The 23697-nt window shown below is 43.4% G+C and overlaps 1 protein-coding gene across 1 annotated transcript in view; it reads left to right on the forward strand.

Annotated features, from left to right (window-relative positions):
- PCSK2 (proprotein convertase subtilisin/kexin type 2) overlaps window positions 1–23697 on the forward strand; it is a 286652-nt gene that overhangs the window by 223128 nt on the left and 39827 nt on the right. Inside the window, exon 7 of the mRNA XM_025876932.2 lies at window positions 15634–15722. Within this exon, the coding sequence (XP_025732717.1) occupies window positions 15634–15722 (89 nt within the window). The remainder of the gene's footprint in view (window positions 1–15633; window positions 15723–23697) is intronic.

Raw genomic sequence — 23697 nt, forward strand, 5'->3', positions numbered from 1 at the left:
TCAAATCATAGCGTCTCAAAACATAATTACTATTGTCAATGCTTCTGGAAAGAAGGTGGGTCAAAGTTCAAGTCCACAGCACTGGGAGGATCTGTGTTCCAAAATGTTGGGTCTGTCCTGGAGATAATTCCTTCTTGGCACAAGGCGACGTTGAATATAGCATCCTTCCCATGAGTGTAGGATACATTTATTAAAAATTCCCTCTGGGTGAAATATTTGCCTGGTGTTTTCTTCAGTATAACGTAGGGCCTGGGGTAGGAGGAAGGAAAATGAGGGGGCAAATACAGAAAATAACATTGTCATGGGTAATTGTTAAAGCATGGGATGGGTACATGAGATTCCACTCTACTTTTGTAGATCTCTGACTTTTTCCATAATAAGTACATTTAAAAAGCATAGGGTGTAATTTAGTTAAGTATTTATGAAACTATTAGTGTTGGTGTGCAAGCTTCTGAGGAGCTTGCAAAATGTCCTATGAACAGAGAGAGATGCCCAAATCACCACAGTGCTAAACACAGCCAGGGCTAAAACAACACAAGGAGAACTAATGCCTATTGAGCCATTGCTATGTTCAAGGCACTGTTTTAAGTGCTTTGCATGTATCCCTTCAATTGATTCTCATAATAACCCTTTGAAATAGCTATTACCAGGATTATCCTCATTTTGAAAATGGAGGCACAGAAAGGCTAAGTAACTTGTGCAAGTTCCCACAGCTAATAAGTGGTGGAGACAGGATTTGACACCAGTGAGGGGGCCATTGCATGCACTGCCTCGTAACAAAGATGCATGGAGAAGTGCAAAATTATCTCTGGCTTGAGAAGCTGAGAGGCTTCCCTGAAGAGGTGGCATTTGGTCTAAGATTTGAATGAAGGTTGCTGGTGGAGTTAAGGGGTATACTTAGGTAAAGGAAGGAAGGCAGGAGGTGCAGACATGTTCAGGAGGTAGCCTGGACACCTGGTCTGGGAGTTAGAGACAAGGACATGGGCAGCAATCTAAGAAGGCTTCATGGAAGAGGTGTGCATGAAAGGTTCACACATGTTGCTAGGAGAAAAGAGGAGAAATTTTGTGATTGGGTCAACAACTGGGCCCGAGGCATAGATGAAGACCCTTCTCCCACTGTACCCAGGGAAGGTGGTTACCCGGAGGCTTTCGGAGTCCTGAGCCCAGCATCTGCCTTTGGCTGGAGCTGTGCTTACTGCCAATCCAGCATGAGCCTCAGGCCAGCTGTGCAGCCACCAAGGCATGCCGGTTTCTTCAGGTGTTATCCTCTGGGCATGGGCGCCAAATCCGACACCCGTCTCTGCTCAGCAGACCAGTGGCTCTCGAGAAATGCTAGTTTCAGCACGCTACGAAACTCCGATAAAGGGCTGATGGTTGTTGACCAGTAACGAGCTTGCTGCTATTGCTATTCCTGCTGCGCAGGTGTCCTCAAAGGCAACTTAGAACTCAGAAGCAATTGCTGGGCAGGAAAACGCAGTGGCTCTCCATCATGGGCTTTGCATTGCCATGGAAAATAGAAAATAAAATGCACTAAGCCGCACTCTCCAGCAAGTGAGCAAAGTGTTCTCCTGGTCAGGAAACTGAGTTCAATTGCAGAGTGTTTCTCCTGGGCTCTCCTCACACTTTAAACTAGCCTATCATCCCCTCTGTACTTCTGTTAACTGGTTTTCCTCCGAGTGCACATTTTTTCAAGAACATATTCAAAACTCCCAGCCAAGGACTGTTTATGAAAGCAAATTTCATGCATATGCAGAACTGCTTTTAGGGGATATGTATATTAGAATTTCTTTCCCTGTGTTTAATTTGATTTTGTAGGATTATTCCTTTTTAAGCAGAGCAAGTGTATTTATTCTACTGTAAACCATTTAATAATTACCTGCAGTATCTGAGCTCCGAGGATATATTTGAAACACAGTTGAGAAATTTGTAAAAGGAGTATAATTTCCTCCTAGCTTGCAATCAGAGAAATACTGACAGCCAAGCAAAATAATAATATAGTAGTAGTAGGGGTAACCCAGTTTGTAAAAAGGTAGAAAATAATCCACATTTAATGAGCAACAAGAATATGCAAAACAGATATAACTGATTTCCTGTGTGGTGTTGAGATCTAGCATTACATGTTTTTCCTTGCTGGCACTCAATGCATATTGATTGGCTTGTTGATGGATGGGCGGCAGACCTCCTCAGCCACACCGACGTGTTGAGTGGCCTTGACACCTGTCTGATTTAGAGCAGCCTGCTTCTTCCAAGGTTTGCAGCCCACGCTTTGTCAATAATCTCCCAGCCTGGCTCAGTTTTAGGTCAATGTTTGGTGATGCATCGCAGATGTGTATTCCATTACTGTACTGCTGTCCCTATAAATCCCTCTTGCGTAGCATTTCTTTGACAGGCGTTCACCACTGAAATGTCATCCCTGATATCGGCAGAATTTATGGGGCATCACAACCTGCCACACACTCTCTCTCATAAGCCCTAAAGAGTAAGAGATTCTGGATTAGAGGCAATTCCTGGCCACAAAGAGTTTACTATAAATTCAGGAAGGGGGAAGATATTTATTACTCAAGCAACCAAAATGGGGGCGAGGGGAGGAAGAAGGATAAACAGATGCTGAGGGACACGGAGCTCTACGTGAGCTCCTTTGATTGATAGCATTAGTTAAACCTTCAAATAAGAAAGATTTTCAGTGGTCAACTTTTTTCTTATTAGAAGTCATATTTCATTCTGAAGAACGCTATGCGACAGGCCAAAAAAGAACCTATGAGAAAAACGGCCATTTCTGGTTGGATATTTGCACATTGATGGAAACTGTTGCTTTACCCAGGTGACACTCAATCGTTTAGAAATAGACAAACTTCTTTCCCTCCTGTCTTTATGAACTAATTCTGAAATCACCTCCTGGCTAATCAAATGCAAACTTCTTTCAAAGACCTAATTTAACTTTTTCTCTCATGTGAGCTTTAAGACAACCTCATAAGCCGATACAAACTCAAACGCTGCTGCTTGCAATCAACTGTCTCTCTACCCAAACCAAAGCACAGTGAATTCCAACATAGTATAATTTTGTGAGCTGTTATGAGCCACTGGTGAAATACCACACAGTGGCTTTTTAAAGAAATTAGACAAATGCTCATTATTTAAATTTTTCCCCTCAGCTAAAAGAAATAGATATAACACAGAGGTGGGGGTTATGGAGAGAATTATATAGACTATAAAAGAAATCTCTGTATGTTGGTGTACTCATTTCTACCTTGGAAACTAATGTTATGCATGCCATATGGGGAATTTTTATGGCCCTCAGGTAGCAATAATTCTTTCCTTAAGGGAGAAAAATACAGCAGATTATGATGGACAAATGTAGTGTGTTAATTGGTCGGAGTAGATTAAGTGATCCCTGAGTACTTATCCCCATCTGTAAAATGGGCCTGAAACTCCACCTAGAAGGTTTGTGTGAGGGACTAGAGACACGCATACAGAGTACTTGTTTCCAAACATGATACATGGTAGACATTCCCTAAATGGCGGCAAATATAATTGTGAAATTCAGTGAAGGGATGTCTGCAGGAGCTAAGACAAAGTTTCTCCAACTAGCTAGAAAATGAGGAGAGTTTATGCCAAAGGAGTCAATGGAAGACCCAACTATGGATGACCTCACCCATCTTTCTCAGCCATTCAATCTCTCATGCGAGCCTTTGACAGACACTAGAAAACAGTAGCTCGAAGTTAAACTTTCTGGCCAGAATCTGGTGCTTGTGTTTCTGCACTCTGATGGAAAGAGGAGTTATATCCAAACATAGCTTAAATGCATGAAATAAGCTTGATCTGTGGAAAAGGGCCTAGCATCTAGTGTTAGAAAGATGGAAAGCCTCTTCACTTCTCCAGAAAGTACTGAATGCTTGCCAGCAGACTCGGGGTTTTCCCCAGAAGCAGCTGTACATGCTCCCCTATCCAAACCTTTGGGCTTAACCTTGGAGAGAGCATTGGGTATGAGCCAGCAGACATGATTGATCTCTGCATTTCAGCTCCAATACATCTAATATTAAAGTATCTTTCTCCAAAGACATGGCTGAAAAGACTGTAGCTAACTGCTATAGAGCTCTGGTTGTGTAAGAATCTGTAGACCTAGGGAGACTGGAGGTTAGAGCCTCATGTCCATGAACCTGGCCAAGTTGCCCGCTGGCTTGCTGAATGAAGCCACCTTATCTCCAATATTTCTGTCAATCCAGAGCCCTAAAACACCATTATAAACCTTGGCTGTGGGATATAGAACTAAGGAGTCCATTAAAACAACCATGGGACCAAGAGCCAGGAAAGGAGCCCAAAGGAAGAGAAAGAGGGAAAAAAAAAAAAAAACCCTCCAACTCAAAATTAGCCACAACTAACATTCCAAAATATCTGAAAAAAAAAATCAAACACAATTTAAAAATCAAGACATGAATTTATATCAGGTGAAATTAATTTTATGGAGTCTTTTTTTCTTTTTTTTTAATTAGTTTCAGAGGTAGAATTTAGTGATTCAACAGTTGCATATAACACCCAGTGTTCATTACATCAAGTGCCCTCCTTAATGCCCAACACTGAATTATCCCTCCCCCCATCAAACTCCCCTCCAAGAAACCTATTTGTTTCCTAGAGTTCAAAATCTCTTATGGTTTGAGAGTCTTGAAAAAGACATTAAAGTAAGTTATGTTTAGTTTGCTTAGAGGGATAAGTGCATGGATAACATCCATTTAAAAAGAAAAATAAATGATGGGGGAACAAGCAAAAATAAATATGACTATGACAAGGAACCAACTGCAATTGGGAAATATAGCCTTTGGAATGAAATCCCAATGAATGTGGTAAAATCTAGCCTGGGTGCAGTTGAAGAGGTAATTATTGAATTGAAGATAACACTGTTTACTAAAAACCTACAGCAAACATTCTTCTCTTTTGTGGGGAGGGGGAAGTGTAGTTGACAAACAATACCACATTAATTTCATGTGCACAATATAGTGATTCAAAAACTCCATACATTAAGCTGTGCACACTGTGATAAGTATAGTCACCATCCATTACTGTGAAACACCATTACAGTATTATTGACTATATTCCCCATGCTGCACATGATTTATCCATTTTATAATTGTAAGTTTGAACCTCTTAATCCCCTTCACCTATTTTTTCCCACCCTCTGCCCTCTGGTAAACACCAGTTTACAAACATTATTTCTAATGCTGAAACTTTGATGGCATTCTCTTCAGTTCTGGGTGAAATAAGAATGCTGTCTATCATCTCTTTTATTTGACACCATGCCACATTTCATAGCCAATGAAATAATTATAAATCTAAGAAAAGATACATGAGAACATTAAGGAGAAAATTATAAAATTTAGAAAACATAAAAAAAGTCCTGAGTGAATGGAGCTGCCTTCTAACTTCCTGGATGGGAAGATGGAAGAATATAAAGATATCAAGTAAATCTGTTTATTCAGTGCAAATTCAACTTAAGTCTCAACAGTATTTTTCTGTGAAACATAAAGAGAGGAAAAAAGATCAAAGAAACAGAAGAGAAAACCAGAAACAGACCACCATACAAAAGCAGACCGCCGTCTTAATAAACGACCAAGGTGGCAATAAAAACAATGAAAAAAGAATGGTGTAATGATAGTCAACAAATAGTGCTAGTTAGGCATATGGGGAAAATAGGTGACCACCCCACACACCAATCATAAATGAATTCTAGGAGAATTTTGACCTAAATGTATATAAATCTTTTAGAATTAAAATGTAAGAAAACATCTTTATGATCCTGGGCTAGGGATGGATTTCTTAAACAAGACACTAAACCACAAGGAAAGGGATAAGATTGAGAAAACTAAGTTAAAATTATACACTTTGGTTCAAAATCACAATAAACAAAGTTAAAAGACAAGCCACAGACTTGAAGATAGATACAGCAAGTTTTGTGAGCCAAAAGGGTTAGTATCCAAAATATATAAAGAACAGCTACAAATCAATGAAAAAAGATAACTCAATAGAAAAAAATGGACCAAAGTTATACACAGATGATTAACAGAACACCTGGGCTAATTCGCATATGAAAAGATGCTCAACATTCCTAGCAATGAGGAAATTGCAAAACGAAACAATGAGATACCATTTCACAGCATTTGGATATGCACAAATGGTCAAGTTTGATGATAATAAGTGTTGACACTCTCCCACTCTGCAGGAGGTAATATATATCCAAAAACCTATTTTCACACTTACATACATACCCCAGAGGAACTGTCACACATGTGCACAAGGTAATAACGTACAAGAATGCTTCTTTTCAAATTATTTGTAATAGAAAGCAAATTGCAAACAACCTAAATGCCTATCACTAGGAATATGAATAAGTAAACTGCAGCATATTTATAAATGGACTACTACACAACACCACCACACAGTGGTAAAAATGAATGCACACGAATTTATGAATAAAGCTCAGAAATTCAAGCAAAAAATGCAAATTTTAAGGAGATTATATACAATGAAACATTTATATGTAGAGTTTGAAAACAAGCAAGTAGTGTCATATATGCTTAGTATGTATAGCTGATTGTAAAGTAATTGTATGAAAACATGCACGTGCAGTCCAAGCATCAACTTAGTACAGTGGTCACTTCTGAGGAAGCAAAGAGAGGTATGGCTTCAGGGACGGCTTTGATTGTATTGGTAAAGATTCATTTCCATAAAAAAAATTTATGCCAATAGAAAATACATGGAATGTACCCTTGTAATTACAGACTCCTTTGATCATGTGAATATCCAGGATGTCTTAACTAGTAATGCACAGAAATATGCACTTTGCTTTGCTCAAGAAGGTGGGGATTAGGCAGGAGACCATAACTGTACTATGTATTTGTTCTGCCATTTAATATTCTGGTGTGACCAAAGTCTCCATGACAAATAGGGTACATGTTCTTCATTCTACCTGTCTTTTTGTTCCCTCAAGGGTTAATTTTCCTCAAGACATATGCTTTAAAACTTAAAAATATATAGTCTATACTAGAATAAAAATAAGAATATGGTCAAAAGAGATTTAATTTACCCTTATGGGCAAATTGAAGGTATCTTAAGAGAATGACATTAGAAATGCTCATTATATCACCAAATCTTGCTGAGTAACACCCATTCCCTAAATGTCTCTTGAATCAATTTCCTATTTTCTCTGCACACTGCTGCTCCCTTCGTTTTCACTCTTACCATCACAGCAATGGCTTTGTCTTCCTGCGCTCCCTGAAAACCAACTACCATTTTGTTAATTATATTATGTGTGATAATGGCCTTGTGGTTATTTAGGATAACTATCATTTTTTTTAGAGATATATTAAGCAGTTTGGGGAAAAAAAACATACCTGTATTTTCCTTTAAGCTGATTCACAAAAAAAATTAATCAAATATGGCATAATATTAATTGTACATGTATGCACAGGACAAAAGAATAAAAACAACCAAATGTCTATCAATAGATGGCCGATTGAATAAATGATAGTATACCCACAAGAAAATCTAAAGTATGAAAAACATTTGGCTTTGATAGAGCTGGATAGTGGCAGTATGAGATTCGCTGTTATTCATTGAATTTGTTGGTATTTTTAAAATAATAATAATAAACTGACCTAAAATAGAAGCACCAAAATGCCAACCAGACCGAATGCTGTTAACAGAACCACTTCAACCCACCAGCCTCAGAGTGTGCATTAAATCTGCCAATGCCCAAAGGCCCTCCCACACACTACACAAACCTGAGTGAAGGATAGAGAATAAGAGATCAGAAAAGATAGACTTTTTTTCCTATTCTTCAAGGATGGCCTTGTTCTGATCCTTGTCACCCAACATCCTTGTGGTCACCCAAACATCTCCTTAGTATTTATGGCACCCTTCACATTCATTTATTTCACTTACTTACTATTTGAAATTCTCCTTCCAGAAAAGATATCGAGCAGCAGCTACTAATATTCAATAAGAATAAAATTAAAGTTCACTTGTTCAGGTTATTCCAGCAGCTGTAACAAATACATCCCCAAATCTTAGCTGCTTAACACAATAAAAGTTATTTATCATTCGCCTACCAGTTCCTCCATGTATTCCTAGTGTAACAGCTCCCCTCCAAGCAGCGATTCAGGGTCATTGGCTTCTTCCATCTGTGACACTCATTTCCAGAGTTATCACGCTTGTCCACATCAAACTGCAGGAGGGGAAGCACTCTCGGGCAGTTTTTATGTCCTGAAGCAGCAGATGTCCCGTGTGCCCACATCACATTAGCATAATGCAGTCACATGGCCTCATGCCAGTACAATAGAGGTTGGGAAGTGGAGCTTAACTGGATCCCGGGAAGAAAAGAAAAGGAGCTTGGTGATCAGTTAGGATTTGCAACCACCAACAGAAATCACGTTGCAAAGTAACAGACAATGTTGTACCAGAAAACTTGAGCCAATGGTACTAACAAATGAGTCAGCTAAAGAACCAGTGAAAACCGGGTCAGTTACTCAGTTCCTTTTTGTATCGGTCAGGGTCCTCCAGAGAAACAGGACCAACAGGATATGAAGAGAGAGAGAAAGAGATTATTATAGAGAATTAATTGGCTCACACAATGATAGAGGCTGGCAAGTCCAAAATCTGCAGGGTGGGCTGGCAAGCTGGAGACCCAGAAGGCCAGGGTTCCAGTTCAAGTCCAAAGGCAATCTGCTGGAGAATTCTCTCTTGCTCAGGAAGGTCACTCTTTTTGTGCTAGTTAGGCCTTCCACTGATTAGGCGAGGCCCACCCACACTATAGGGGACATTCTGCTTTACCCAAAGGCCACCAATTTTCTTATCCAAAACGCCCACACAGAAACATCCAGCATAATGTTTGACCAAATATCTGAGCACCCCTTGGCCCCACCAAGTTGACGCATAAAATTAACCATTATGCTTTTTATCTGCACTTTTCTGTTAGTCAGGAATAAATGATAGTCAAGGGTCATGGGTAAGAGCAGGGGTTTGGAAGCAGCAGACCTGAGTTTGAGTTCCGATTCTGCCTCCTAAGTGAAGCTCCTTATCCCTATGCTTCAGATTCCTCTTCTTTAAAATGGGGACAATAGGGGCGCCTGGGTGGCTCAGTCAGTTAAGTGCCTGCCTTTGCCTCAGGTCATGATCGCAGGTCCCGGGACTGAGTCCTGCAGTGGGCTCCCTGCTCAGCGGGGAGCCTGCTTCTTCTGCCTGCTGTTCCCCCTGCTTGTGTGCTCGCTCACTCTCTCTCTCTGACAAATAAATAAAATCTTTGAAAATAAATAAATAATATAAAATGGGGACAATAATAGCTTATTGTGAAGAGTAAATATAATAATGCATGCACCTCTCTCAGCACAGTGCCCAGCCCATGGTATTTCAATAAATGAGCGTCGTTGTATTTGTACTACTCAGTATATCCTACGGTCTACCCTGAATAGCGTACATATAGAGGTACATGCTCTTGGCTAGGAAGGGCCAGAGGGATGACCAAATCACCTTAGTGAAAGGTTAGCAATGTGGAAAGAAAGGGTGTGCCTGGGTTGTCTCTCTGGAGATCCCCAGGGTCAGGGCAGTGCCTCGGGTGTTCACTTGGACACCTCCATGGCCAATACAGCTGTTTGAGGAAGCCCAATGCAATCATCATGACAGCCCAGGTTTGTACCGCAATCCCCCGTGGGTTAACCATGGGTTGTCCCTCTAGCCTTGCTTGTCCATAGTCTGTATGAGTTATCCGTTGCCAAAGAATGTCATGTAACAAATCATCCCAAAACTTAGGAGCTCAAAACAATAAGCACTGACTATTGCTCACACATCTATAGGTCAACTGGGCAGTTGTGTGGACCTGGACTGGGCTCAGCTCTGTGACTGGGCTCACCCATGCATCCCTGCTCAGCTGGCAGGCTGGCCGGGGGCTGACTGGTTTAGGATGACCTCTCTCAAATGTCTGAAGGACAGAGGGCTGCCAGCCTGGATGCCAGGGTTAATGGTCTGCATGGCTTTGAACATTCAATAGGCTCGCCTAGGCTTGTCCACCTGGTGCTTAGGCAGGGTCTCAAGAGAAAGAGGAGAAGCTACAAGTCCTCTTGGGGGGTAAGTTCCTCATTTCCACCATCTTCTTTTGGCTACAGCAAGTCACAAGTCCAGCCAGGTTCAAGGAAGGGGGAAATATACTTCACCTCTTCACGGAAAGAGCAAGCAAATCACATTGCCAAGGGCATGGTCCCAGGAGAGTGGAAGGTTGGGGCCACTTTGGCAATGCAACACCTCGGGGACTCCTACCACTTGCCTCCCTCCCACTGACCTTAGTTAGAAAGAGGCTGATTGAGCAGTGGACATTTTCTCCTCACCCCCTAGAGCTCCACATCTGACAGACTTTTGTTTTATTCTAGAGGCAGGAGGGAGTTACTGAATGTTCTTAAGAAAGCAACGAGGCCAAATGAAAATGGATTTGGAAAAAGATTTTCCTGACATGCCAGGGAGCAGGCATGTTTGTCTGAGACAGTCAGGAAGGCAGGAGAGAGGGGAGGGCATTCAAGGCAGTGGGAACAGAGCCTATGAAGGCCCCAGGGGTGTGGAAAGACATGGTGTCCTGAACAATGATAGGAAACCTCCACTTGTTGTTTAATTAGTATTGCCAAATTTAGCAATGAAATGTTTCTTCCCACATGTTCCTCTGGAGAATCCGCTACATTTGCCTTCCCAGTTCAAGGCCAAAATTAAGAATATGGAAACATTCAACGCCTTTAATCTGCCCAAGCCAGTTCACATGCATTCAGCCTCTTGCCTTTGGTGAGCAGTTTGAGGGCAGAGCTGGGAGGGTAGTGGGGCAGTTCAGTAACTGAGCGTTGGTCTCAGACCCGGCCCAGCCACCTTGCCGCTGTGCGCCTTTGGGCGGGCCCCTCTGAGACTCAACTCTGGCATCTGTAAAATGGGGCAGTCCCTTCTCATAACCCTCCTGAGAAGATGAAAGAAGGTGAGACAAGAAAGACATTGAGCACGCTATCTGCTAGTAAAGAACAGCCCAGAAAGGGGCAGGTGGGTGTTCGTTTTCCTACATCCTTCACCACCCAGAACAGGGCTCCACTCACCATGCGGTCTCCATCAGTACCTCTGTGTGCTTCGCAGATGCTGGTGCAAGTCCTCACGCTCCCCAGCTGGCCCTACTTGCACCTTGCAGGTCTCGGAGAGGAGATCCTGACAAGGCTAATTATTAAATAATAAGGAAATCAGTGCTCGGCCAAATTAGACATGGCATTGATTATTTAAATATTTAATTTGTTCAGCGTCAGCCATACAGCAAGCAAGCAGGTCATATTTTATCAGTATCCATTAAAGTTCCATTTTAAAATATATAGTATATACACGTAAAGGAATATGTACTTTATATCTGGCATGTACTTTATGTAAGTATATATTTAAATATATAAGATACGGATTATATAGAATGCATGAGTATATATTACATATAAATATTTAAGTATATAACTATGTACTTACATATGTACATTTAAAGTATATCTATGAATCAACAGAAAGAATGGACATATTTCATTATATATACATACACCAACATACATATATATACACCTACGCACACGTGTGTGTGTGCTTCTGTTAGGGAACCTGGACTGGATCGCCTGACGGAAGAACCAAGCGGCACTTGGAGATCTTGGAGGATAGGAGGTTTATTTAACGCCAGTGGTCTCAGAGGAGAATGATCTCCAAAGGTCTGAGCCCCAGGCACAAACAAAGGGGGTAATTTATACACTTCTACTTAAGCATACTTGGCCCCGGAAGGCGGGGCAGGTAGAAGAACCTGGAAGAGCCCCAGGGCAGGGACTGGGACTCCCTTGCTGGCTCCGTAGGCCATCTTAGGACACCTATTTTTCCTCTTCACTTCCGTGCTGTTCTTCAGAACTTTGTTTAGTATTTCCTTCAGCATTTAGAATAAGGTGGCCATGAAAGTTACATCTATAGTAGACTCTCCCATCAAGTTAAACTGGGCCCTTTCTCAAAAATCTCAAAACTCTAGGGGCGCCTGGCTGGCTCAGTCAGTTGGGTGTCTGCCTTCAGCTCAGGTCATGATCCCGAAGTCCCAGGATCGGGGCCCGCATCAGGCTCCCTGCTCAGCAAGGAGTCTGTTTCTCCCTCTCCCTCTCCCCCGCACGTGCTCGCTCTCTCAAATAAATAAATAAAATCTTTTTCAAAAATCTCAAATGTGATCCTTGGAAAACTTAGAGACAAGTAGTGGTTTGCTCAGAACTTTGTTTCCACAGATTTTTTACCACAAGGGCCGTCCTCTGCAATAACTATGAGGTTTACTTGGACCCAGTATACAGATTTCATTCTTGTTCCAAAGGGAATTTGGAGCCCATGAGATATGTAGCCTTTATGGAAGCAGGATTTACTTTTGCTCATATTAAGGGAAAGAAAATAAGAACATATATATTTTCCCTCCCCTCCCCATCCTCAGGTGCAATGTTTTGAAGAGCTGGTGCGATAGCTTTGCTTGCCCCAAGAGGATGTTGCGAAGAGTACTCTAGACGATGCAGAATTCTAAATTCCTAGGGCCACACAGCCAATAAGCCCCTTCACCCCCATCTTCCTTACTGTACACCATAGTTGGAACAGTGAGTGGAGAAGCCAGCGGGAGAAGCCAGCCCTCACCACCCTGTCCATTTAACAGGTTGTGCAGGCGCTATTCCAGCAGCCTGGATCATGTGACCCATTTAATCCTTTAGCTGCTGCCTGGACCATCAGAATAGACTTTTCGGGATTGGGGCCAGTAGTTTCAGATGAGTAGTACCATCGGAACCCCCCACATCTTGAATGCTGGTTAGGGTTAAGACCCAGCATTCTGATGGACTCAGTTTATGCTTGTTTCAGTTCTCTATTGTGACTTCACAAACTACCCCAAAACATAGTGGCCTAAGAAAGAACAAACATGTAGTTGTTCACAGACCTGTAAGCTGGGCAGGGTCAGCCCGTCTCTGTCCACCTGCTGCTGACTGGGGTGATCTAGCTAGGTCTGGAGGAGGAGGGCGTCACCCCTCAAGTGTCTGGAGCCTCATCAGAGGTGTTGGAACAGCAGAAATTTCTGGGTCTCTCTCTCCCCACATGGTCTTGTCCATTCATAGGCCAGCCCAAGCTCCCTTATGTGCCCAACAGAGGCAAGCAGAAGCTGCCTGCGCTCTTAAGAAGTGATACAATCATCCTTCCACTGCATTCCAGGGATCGAAGCAAGTCACTAAGCCAGCTCAATTCAAGGGGAGGGGAAATGCACACAGTAGGGATAGAACTGTTTAGAACCCTTTGGTAGAAGGCCGGAGAAAGCAAACAAAAGGAAGAAAATGAATGGTGTCTGTTGCAGATAACATTCTAGAACATAAGCCACAGAAAGGCTTTGTTCAGAATCCTAAGGCTGGGCAAACCTTGGAAAGATTATCGAATGAATGCCTAGGGTTCTTAATCTGGTCAGCCTCAAAGGTTCTGTGAACCCCTTGGAACTGCATGCAAAATGTTGCCAGTGTATGCTTTCTTATTCCCGAGGGAAGGTGGGAACCTACAGCATTCTATATGCCCTCAAAGGAGGCTATATTCCAAAAGAGGCAAGTCACCATGATTCCAGAAGTGACAGGCAGCATTACACGCCTGTGTAGAGAACCAGCTTTAAAAATAACCAGTAGCCCATGATGTAGGATAGACGTTAGGGTTCAAAGCCAACGGCCAAAAACGAATTCTTGAGGCGTCTTTGGTGCAAAAAGGTGGTTTTATTAAAGCCTGGGGACAGGACCCGTGGGCAGAAAGCGCTGTGTCAGGATCATGAGGACTGGTCCATTATGGACATTCAAGTTGGGAGGGGGTTAAGGATAGTGTAAGCCTCCCAGGTATTTTGGAAACAAGGTTTCCAGGATCCTGAGGGGGCTAGCTATTGTTAAGAAAAGGTCAGAGGGGGAGACAAACCATGAGAGATGATGGACTCTGAAAAACAAACTGAGGGTTCTAGATGGGAGGGGGTGGGGGGATGGGTTAGCCTGGTGATGGGTATTGAGGAGGGCACGATCTACGTGGACCACTGGGTGTTATGCACAGACAATGAATCATGGAACACTACATCAAAAACTAATGATGTAATGTATGGTGATTGACATAATAAAAAATTACAAAAAGAAAAGGTCATTTATTACTGTTTAGGAAAAACTTCAGTCATGAGACCCTTCAGATACATATATCGGTGGGTCATATACTTGGGGGATGATGGCCAACATATATCTTGGGGGGGGTGGGGGGTTAAAGATAAAGGAAGTTTCCAAAGGAAGTTTTGTATGCTAAAGTAGACTTACAGGATCCTGGGGGTGGGCTAAGATTGCCTTTTGTCCTTAGCAAAGTATCAACATCGAGGCAGCTGAGTCTCCAGAGGAAGGTCACTCTGCCTGTTTCAAGGACTTGTCAATGGGCTGTAGGTAGTAAGGAAATGTAACAATTTTTCTTCTGCCTTTGTTTCCCACATCAGCCCACAATTCTAGTGTTTCAAAACAAATCATAAGTGTTCCAGCCAGCACAAACCTGTCATACCGTGCTTGGTTTTCACTGGAAACCTTTAAGTGTATTTTCTGCAGGAAGATACTTCAAATTTTAAAGTAAAGATCACATTTCAAGGTTGAAAATGCTCTGAGAAGCCTCTTTATTGTAGAAACAAGTCAAGGTGAAGAAGACAGTGAGGAGTGGGGGAAGAAAGGAGCTACACAGATGGAAAAGTGGGTGGGCCACATGCTTGATACCATTTTGGAATGTTGGTGAGGTCCAGAGCCAACGGCCAAGAAAGAATTCTTGAGACGTCTTGGGTGCAAAAATGGGATTTTATTAAAGCACGGGAACGGGACCCGTGGGCAGGCATTACAAGCATGAGGGATGACTGATTCTAGACTTGGGATTTGGGGGAGGGAAGGGAAAAGGGAGGTTTTCAAAAGGACTTTCGTATGCCAAAGAGAACCTAAAAGATACTGGAGGCCTTACCATTGTCAAGCTAAGGTGCCTTTTTTTCTCTAGCGAAACCTTAACCTTAAGACAGTTGGGAGTGTCCTGGAGGAATGAATGTTCTACTCTGCCGGCCTCAAGTATTTGTCAATGGGCTGCCGGTCATGAAGAAATTTAATTTTACTTTCCCTTCTGCCTTTGTTTCCCACATCACTGTGGAGGGGAGGGTGATGTTAGGGCTCCAAGAAATTGCGTCCATGGGTCTCTGGAAGTTAGGTTATTGATAAGAACGCTTTTTCCTTGTAAATCACTAAGACGTTGGTAAACTGAGGGAGACTCCGGTCCAGCAGGACTATGATTTCTCTAAGTTAACCCTTGGTTTTTTCCTTCACTTAGCTTTCGGGCAGCTTGGAGGGCCTGAGGAATGTCACCCAGATCCCACCTGGGGCAGGGGGGCGGGTTGCAGGGTGTCAACTTATGCTTTGCCCTCAGCTTGCCTTCTGCTCCCCCATCATGCTGACTCCGGCTAACCGGACCATTGAAAAGAACCAAACTGCTTCCAATTGACAGAATTTAAGGAACCTCCCCGAAAGTCCCAACTTGCTGTATCTGACTTGCCTTTTTTTTTCTCCGCAGCCACGGGACCCGATGTGCAGGTGAGGTTTCTGCCGCAGCCAACAACAATATCTGTGGGGTCGGAGTGGCCTACAACTCCAAGGTCGCAGGTAAGCTTTCCCTGCTAAACAGCAGGTGCCGTGTGCCAGAAAGCCTCGGGCTCTGGTCTCCAGCCTGGGGTGGGGCGGGGAGGGGGGGGCTGGCAAAAATTGTCTTTCCACACCCCTGGGGCCTTCATTTTTACTCGAGTGTGTTATAAATACAGAAAAGTACATAGGTCAGGAGCACACAGCTCAGTGAATTTTCACAAACTGGCCACATCCACGGAAACCATCAAGAAACAAAATGCCACCAGCATCCCAAAGCCCTCCTCATGTTCCCTTCCCATTACTACCCATATACACAAGAATAAGCATGAGCCTGATTTCTCACAACAAATAGTGGTGATTCCCAGCTTTTAAACCTTAATATGAATGGAACAGTACCGATTGTACTCTTGTGTCATTATCAATAACATTCTAATGAGACTCTGATAAAGCCTATAAGAATATAAAAAGATATGTACAATTTATTGGAAACAGACTCAGAACTCTTCAAAAAAAAAGGGTGTTTGTTTGTTTTATACAGTGCCATCCCCTCTCTAAGGAAATATATTCTACTAAAACCTGTGTATCAAGCTCCACGGGAAGGATATCTAACAATTTCACCTTTACCGGGGGCTTTAGAAATAAGGGCGGCGGATCACTAGAAATTTAGAAACCAGCGTCTCCCTCTCCAAAAAAGAGTGGGAGAGAGAATGAGAGGGGTTCATAAACTGTCAACAACATGCTGGAGAATGAAGTAGCTCCTGGCATGGGTCTGCATCTTGCATCAAATTGGTTCTTAATTTATTCAAAGCTGAGTCACTCAAACTTGTTTTTCTTTTTTTTACAACTCTCTTGATATTTTTTTCCTAGCAATTTAATGGAACCATAAACATACTTTGTGCTGACACTTGCATTTCCAGGGACCTAAAGAAAGCCAGAGCAACCTATACAAACCCTTCACTAACTTCTTTCAACGCTGTTTGCTAAGAGGCTTGCCTAAGCCTGGTGCCGAATTTCACAAAAGAATATGTCTGGAGGGTCTGAAATGCAAATGGGTGAAGCTTTGCCCCTCGGGTTTCTGCTCTCTTTACTCTGTGTACATTCAAACTGCTGGCATTAAAATGTCAGAAGCCATCAGGAGCTCAGGGGAAAGAGTAACACCCAGTTAATAATTTATAAGCCAGGCTCGGACCTCGGGTGTTATCTGTGCAGGGTGGGTTCCCTATCCGCAGGATAAAACTGGAGGCAACTGAAAAAAAATCAAACCTGGATTTCCAATTCACAGTGATTGTCTTCAAAATAATTTGGATCCCAAAGTATAGTTTCAAAATAGCTTTGGTGCCTGAAGTACCTGGGTTTTATTTTTTTTTTTTTAACAAGCTTTGGGTTTTGTTTTTTTTTTTTGAACAAGAGATTCTTAGAACTACTGCCTGCAAAACTGAGTTAGGAGCCGCTCAAGGCATTAGGAGGGTTTACCAGGGTCGCTTTCTCCATTTGCCTTCTATCCTTTTCTCTCCTATTGTTTGCGCTCTGAAAACGTCTGAGCAGCTCATCAAATGGACCTAACTTCCCTGTTCTTTTCATTTGAATTCCGTAAAAGGGAAACATGAGAAAAGGATTTGAGTGTGTTAACCCAAGAAATAAGAGGGCCAGTTATTTTACCAGCAAAATGGGTTTATTCAGGACAAAAGAGAATTGGAATTCAGGACATTGCAAGCTATGGCAAAACCACAGGCAAGTCCCACAAAGCAGCGGAATGTTATTTTATGGAGAAGAAGGAGGAAGTTGGGAGGGTTTGTTTTCAAGTAACGTCCACGGGAGAAAAGCAGGAGTTCAGGGTGATGGTCATTTCTCCTTGGCTGATTTGCCGGGGTACTGGATTTCTTGTAGCAGATGCAATGTACGTCTTTTCCAGCTGGGGCCAGAAATTATTGATTCTTTCCTGTTGACAACTCTGCTGGGATCTGTAATTGACATTTCTTCCTGTAATTGATATTGAATGATAGGGCTCCCCCTTCTGGACTCCCAATTCCATTTTAGTGAGCTTTCCCTTTATTAATTTTCACTGGTGCCAGGAGTTTCTTTGGGAGGTGATCCCCGGAAACCAGAGTGAGGGAAAGAGGAGCAAGGACAGCTAAGGGAGGGAAGCCAACAAAGGGTGTGTAGATTAACTGGTTGCTCCTGTGGACAAGCTGGAATCTGAGGGACTCTGGGAACAGCCCACAGAATTGCTCCCCACAAGGACAAGAAGCTGGGCAGTTTATCTGCCAACTCCCATCCCTCATTGATGGGGGTGGCTCCTGGGCCCTCAGCACCCTGTCCAGTCTGCCAGGTTACATGGGTGGAGCATAAGTCCTGAAGCAGAGAACACACCCCAGGCAAAGACACCTGGACAGGGCAGTGGATCCACGCAGGTGCAACCCCTTAACTCTGCCTCACCTGCTGACTGACTCCCAACCCCAAAGGTGAGTGAACGCAGCCTGATGCCTCCAAGGTATGACCTGACTTATGCTCTGTGAAACCCCAGCTGGCTCAGGTTTCAGGGCAATGCTGAGGTTCCAGAAATAGACCAGAGCTGGTGGGAGGCATGCCCAGCCACACAGAGAGTTTAAGCACAGGAGCCTCCTTTTCCGCTCCCTTAACCCCAGTTTTGCTCCTCTGGAACTACTCGTGCTGGTGCCAACTGTTCAAGGGGCCCAGAAGTTAGTCTCCATCGTCCTGTGCCTGTTGGAACATCCAGTGTCCTCTGGGCTTCCTCGGAACAGGGCAAGGAATTCTTTATGAGGAAGCCCTGGGCTGTTACTCAGGAATTAAAATAAAAGCAGAATTTCAGCCTCCTGGACCTTACACATTTAGGGGAAACGTTTTGTTCCTTCTGGCTGGCAATCGCAAAAGTTGTCTGGTTTTTATAACTCTAAAGGAGCCATGCATTTCCAGAGAATCTTTCCCTGCAGGTTTCTGGGCTAGGGGTGTCTAGAGCGCCACCTGCTGGCCATACAAGATCATTGCTAGTCCCTGGCGGTCCCGAGGTGTTCAGTTAAGGGAGGGAGACTTCAGAGGCCGGTGGTCCAAGCCCTTCCTGCATCCTGGGTCTCTCTTCATCGTGTCCTCAAAAAAAGGCTTTAAGTTGAGGTGCTGTAAAATCTTAGCCCAGTTAGAGGAAAGTGGAGATAAGAAGATAAAATGAGTCCCCTGAAGGGAAAGAAGGGAAAAAAAATCATACAGCATCTCTTCATCTGCCTGTTAGCCTGTTGGGTTTCTCTTTGATTCACAAACTTTTTGCTCACTTTTCCACTAGGGCTCCTGTCTTTTTCTTGCTGATTTGTGTGCCTTCTTGGTATGTCCTCAATCTTGGCTCCTACCCAGTTACAGGCAGTGCAAATATCCTCCCCCAAACTTTCACATGAGGTCATTAGTCCACCTGGATTTCACCTTTGTATGTCGTGGTGGCTGGGGACCCAGTTTTATTTTTCTCCAAATGTGAACCAGGGTCCCTGATACCATCTATTAGATAATCCATCCTGTTCCTCTGATCTGTGGTGCCACCTTCATCGTATATTAAGTTCCTATACATACATGGTTAGGCACTAGGTAAATATAATTTATATAAAACCACCTACCTAGCAGGTATAAATTAGGAAGTGTAGCCACACTCCTACTGATGGGCCTTTGTAGTTGCTCTTCCCTCTGCCCAGAACACCTCCCCCCTAGGCTTTACCTGGCCACACCTCTTCATCCTCTAGCCCTCCGTTTTCCCATTGCTCCTCCAACATCACCTCCCAGACCAGCTTCATCATCTACACGTGATAAATCATGCAGAGTTTTTTCCTCCCAGCACTAACTACAGTCAGCTACTGGACATATTCTTGTGCATGGTGATTTGATCAATAGCTTTCTCCCCAGGCAGACAGCAGTCTCCATGAGGACAAGGGCCATGTCTCTTTTCTCTCACTGCAGCACCTAGAACAATCTGGGGCACAGCGGATGCCCAAAGCCTATTTGCCAAGTGCCTGAAAGCAAGAAAGGACTAAAGACAAGGACGGGCCAGTGATAAGCAGTAGAGATTAATCATTAGATGAGAGAATGGATGGATGAATGGAGTCATGAGATGAAGGGCCTAAGGATCTAAGGACCCAAAGCTGATAGAATTTCTACCAGGAAGCAAACTTATCTCCTCTTTTACCAGCACCATCTCATCTTTGCTGCTTCATCCCAGTCAAATTAGTTCCAAGGAGACCTGGACCTTCTCACACCCTCTCCCCACTTCCCTCCCTTCCCAGGGCACCACCAGTAGGAGTTACTCCGGGCCCATCAGTGAAAAGAGACAAGGGGCCCCTCTGCACCGTCGCCTTAGGCGGCTCCAGGCTATCAAGCACCAGGACAATTCATCCACCATGTATCATTCAGGTGTTACAAGAAGAGTGTGTAAATTTCCAGGAGCTCCTCTTTTCTACTTATTCATCAGAATCTCAAAATCTTGGGCCCCAAAGGTCCTTTAGTCCAAACACCCACCATTACTTGCATAAGGATAGCAACAAAGTAGTATTAATAATGATAATAATAATAAGTTAACACATAGTTACTCTTCCAATGTGTCAAACACAATACAAAACTCTCTACCCAACCCTTTATACAATTTTCTTATACATTATTATATATAATACATATAACATATATATTATATATTAGCATCCCTTTTCTACAGAGAATAAAACTGGGGCCCCACAGCTTGTAAGCTGTAGAATGAATCTGCAGCCGGCACAGCCTGGGCTAGAAATTCTGCCCTTGGCCCCTACACTAAAATGCTTGGACAACTTCCCTTTTCCTGCCCTTCTGAGATAGCCTGGATCCAGCCTGGAGCCACGTATCTCCAGGGACAAGAAACTCACTCCCTTTCAACATAGTCTGTTCTACCTTTGGATATGTGTGACTTTGAGAATCTTCCTCTAAAATGAGCTCTCTCTTTGATTTCTGTTGCCTGTTGTCATGGACACAGTTGTTACCACCTCTTTAAATGACACATGGCAGGGACAGAGGAAAGCTCCCATTAGTCTGGCTCCTAAAGAGTAAATACTCTATAACATGTAAACACATGCATTTGGCATGTCCCAAAAATCTTAGTGCCATCTTGAAGCTTTAATAACTTCAAAACTATGTATATATTTGAGGTTTAACTATTTACGTTCCCTTATCCACTTATTTACCTTCATGAATTTTGAAGAAAAAGATTAATTTCAGGTTTTTGACTTTGAAAATGCCTTTATTCAGTAACTCTTTAGGAAAATAACCTAATTCTTTTCTTCCTTTTGATTTTTAAAAATTATTTATTTATTTGAGAGAGAGCGAGAGAGCACATAAGGGGGGAGGGGCAAAAGGAGAGGGAGAAGCAGACTCCCCACTGAGCAAGGAGCCCAATAAGGGGCTCGATCCCAGGACCCTGGGATCATGACCTGAGCTGAAGGCAGACACTTAACCGACTGAGCCACCCAGGTGCCCCTGTTCCTTTTGATTTTTAAATCAGTGTTTGACATCCTCAATCAAAGGGAATAAGACAAAAAATTAAAATTAAAAATGTACTGTCCAAAATTTGCAATCCCCCCCAAAAATGCACAACAAGTATAAATAATGAAGCTTTCAAATGATGTTTCTTAAAGTTTGTCAGATTTCTATTTCTGAGATTATTAAAGCTCAAAACTGCACCAAGCCTTGGGAGATGCTATCTCTTATTGCCAACCCCTTCTAGCACTCAACAATTATTTCTGGGTGCCTCCCACATACCCGGTTCTGCTGTGGGTGGTGGGATACAGCTGTGAGGCAACCAGCAGGATTCCTGTCCTCACACAGCTTAGAGTCTAAGAGAAGACAAAATGAGTGAATCAGCACAATAATATCAGATCGCTGCTGTGACCAAACCAAAGCAAGGTGGTAGAGAATAACCAGGCTGAGGGCACAGGTAGCAATTTGAGGGTGGGAGCACCACACCTGGGCTTCTGCAGAGTTCCTCAGAGCAACCCCAGGGTGGGGCCAGGCCAGGCGGCATTGGCCTTACCTGCCTGCCTTGTTAAGTCAGAGCATCTAGATTTATGCATCGAGCTTTGGGACGGGACCTCCTTTGTTCAACGGTTCTGAAAAAGAGTTTGAAAACCATACTGTTGACCATTATCAAAACACCCTGAAATTTCGCTGCCGGCAATGAATTACCTCCACATATTTGGCCAATAGAACTCAAAACGTTTCAGTGAGTTCCCATAATTTTATCTGAGCTTTAAAACAAACCAATAAAAATCGCATATTAGCACAATGATGAACGTGTTTTCAGATCCTTCAGATCCTTAGGTCAGCATGAATTCATGCCTCAGCCTGCCGATTTATATTCATGAGCAAAAAAGGTGGTGATCAGCAACACTGAGGTTCCTGGGCAGATGCAGCGTTTGCTGGTGTGGAGTACAAGTTCCCCTTTTGTAACGAGAGCAGAGGTAGAAAGGATTTAACTCAAATCCCTGGGCCTTGCAGCTCTTAGAGAAGGAAGTCTCGGAGTCCCCACTGGTCAGTAGTGCGGTGATCAGACCCTCATGGTGGGGGGATAGAAGTGTTTGATGTGCGCACTGTGTTTCCCTATGCCATTGAATCACACCAGCCAGGAGAGCATTTTACAACTGTGAACACACAGAGTCCTAGCCCCCCCTGGGCTTTCCTCTCTCCCTTTGCCTCTCACCTTTACTCTCTTGCCTTCCCTTGTTCTCTCTTTCTTATCTGGCTCTGTCTTTGTCTCTCTCTCTCTCTCCGTGCCCTGCTGTAGCTCCTACAGCATCCAGGGACAGAGGAGAGAGAAAACCCTTGGGTCACCCTGAGCCTCTGTCTTGGCTACAAATGGTGCAGTCGCTTGCGGAAATGAATACTGTATCTCATTCAATTAATGCATGCCTCATTCCTCCCGAGCTTAACAAGATTAAAGGAATGTCGGGCGCCTGGCCCCAGAATATGAATGAGAGCCTTGCTCCCAGTCTGTGACTGCCCCTGCCTCCCTGGACGCTGAAACAGAAGATTAATGCATACCACCTCTGATGTTCTGTGCAGCACAAAGGGGGCCAGGGAGGGCAGGAAGAGGAAAAGAGACAGAGAGACAAAAGCTGCAAAGAGAGGGGGTAAAGGGCAGGGCTGGATGCACCACTCTGGCTGGATGATGAAATTCAGTGTTGCCATTGGTTGGCACACAGGACAGTTCAGGTCTACTTCGGCAGGGTTGAAATTCTCTCACCTTCTAGCTGAAGTGGGCTGTTCAGTTCTGCTCATCTAGACAAGTTCAAGACCATTTGGGTTTTCTCCTTGCAGGCAAGTGAAAACCAGCCTCTCTGCAATGTTTCCCTACCTACAAAGTGGGCACGACTTCTGGCCAAAAGAAGCTGCACTATTTGGTTTACTCTGTGATCTCTTGAGCACTATTGTTGAACACATTTTTAAAAATAAATAAAATACAGGGAAGCCAAAAGCAAAATGTGAGGTTTTAGACTTCCTCTCTCTTATAAAATGAACCATAAAACTTAGCTTCCAAGGGCGCCTGGGTGGCTCAGTAGGTTAAGCATCTGCCTTTGGCTCAGGTCGTGATTCCACGGTCCTGGGATGGAGTCCTGCATCGGACTCTCTGCTCCGCGGGGAGCCTGCTTCTCCCTCTCCCTCTGCTTGCCACTCCCCCTGCTCACTCTCTCTCTCTCTGTGTCAAATAAACAAATGAAATCTTTTTTAAAAACACAAAACTTAGCTTCCAGAAAGTTCAAACCAAAGATTATGCTCATTCTGTATGAACTTCTCCCCAAGGGAAAGGATGCTGATTATTGGACATTTGTTGGCAAGAATGGTGACCTGATTTATGGGTAAAGAAAGCCCATAAATGGAAAATCTCAAGATGTTATTATTTGTTCTTCTGGACCTGTCATTTCTGTTAGGGAAAAAAAAAATCCGCTAATGTAATGATACCATACATCTATTCACCAAATACTTA

Source organism: Callorhinus ursinus, unplaced genomic scaffold, assembly GCF_003265705.2.
Source record: "Callorhinus ursinus isolate GAN/ISIS: 27379988/994484 unplaced genomic scaffold, GSC_fseal_2.0 scaffold29, whole genome shotgun sequence".
NCBI lineage: Eukaryota > Metazoa > Chordata > Mammalia > Carnivora > Otariidae > Callorhinus > Callorhinus ursinus.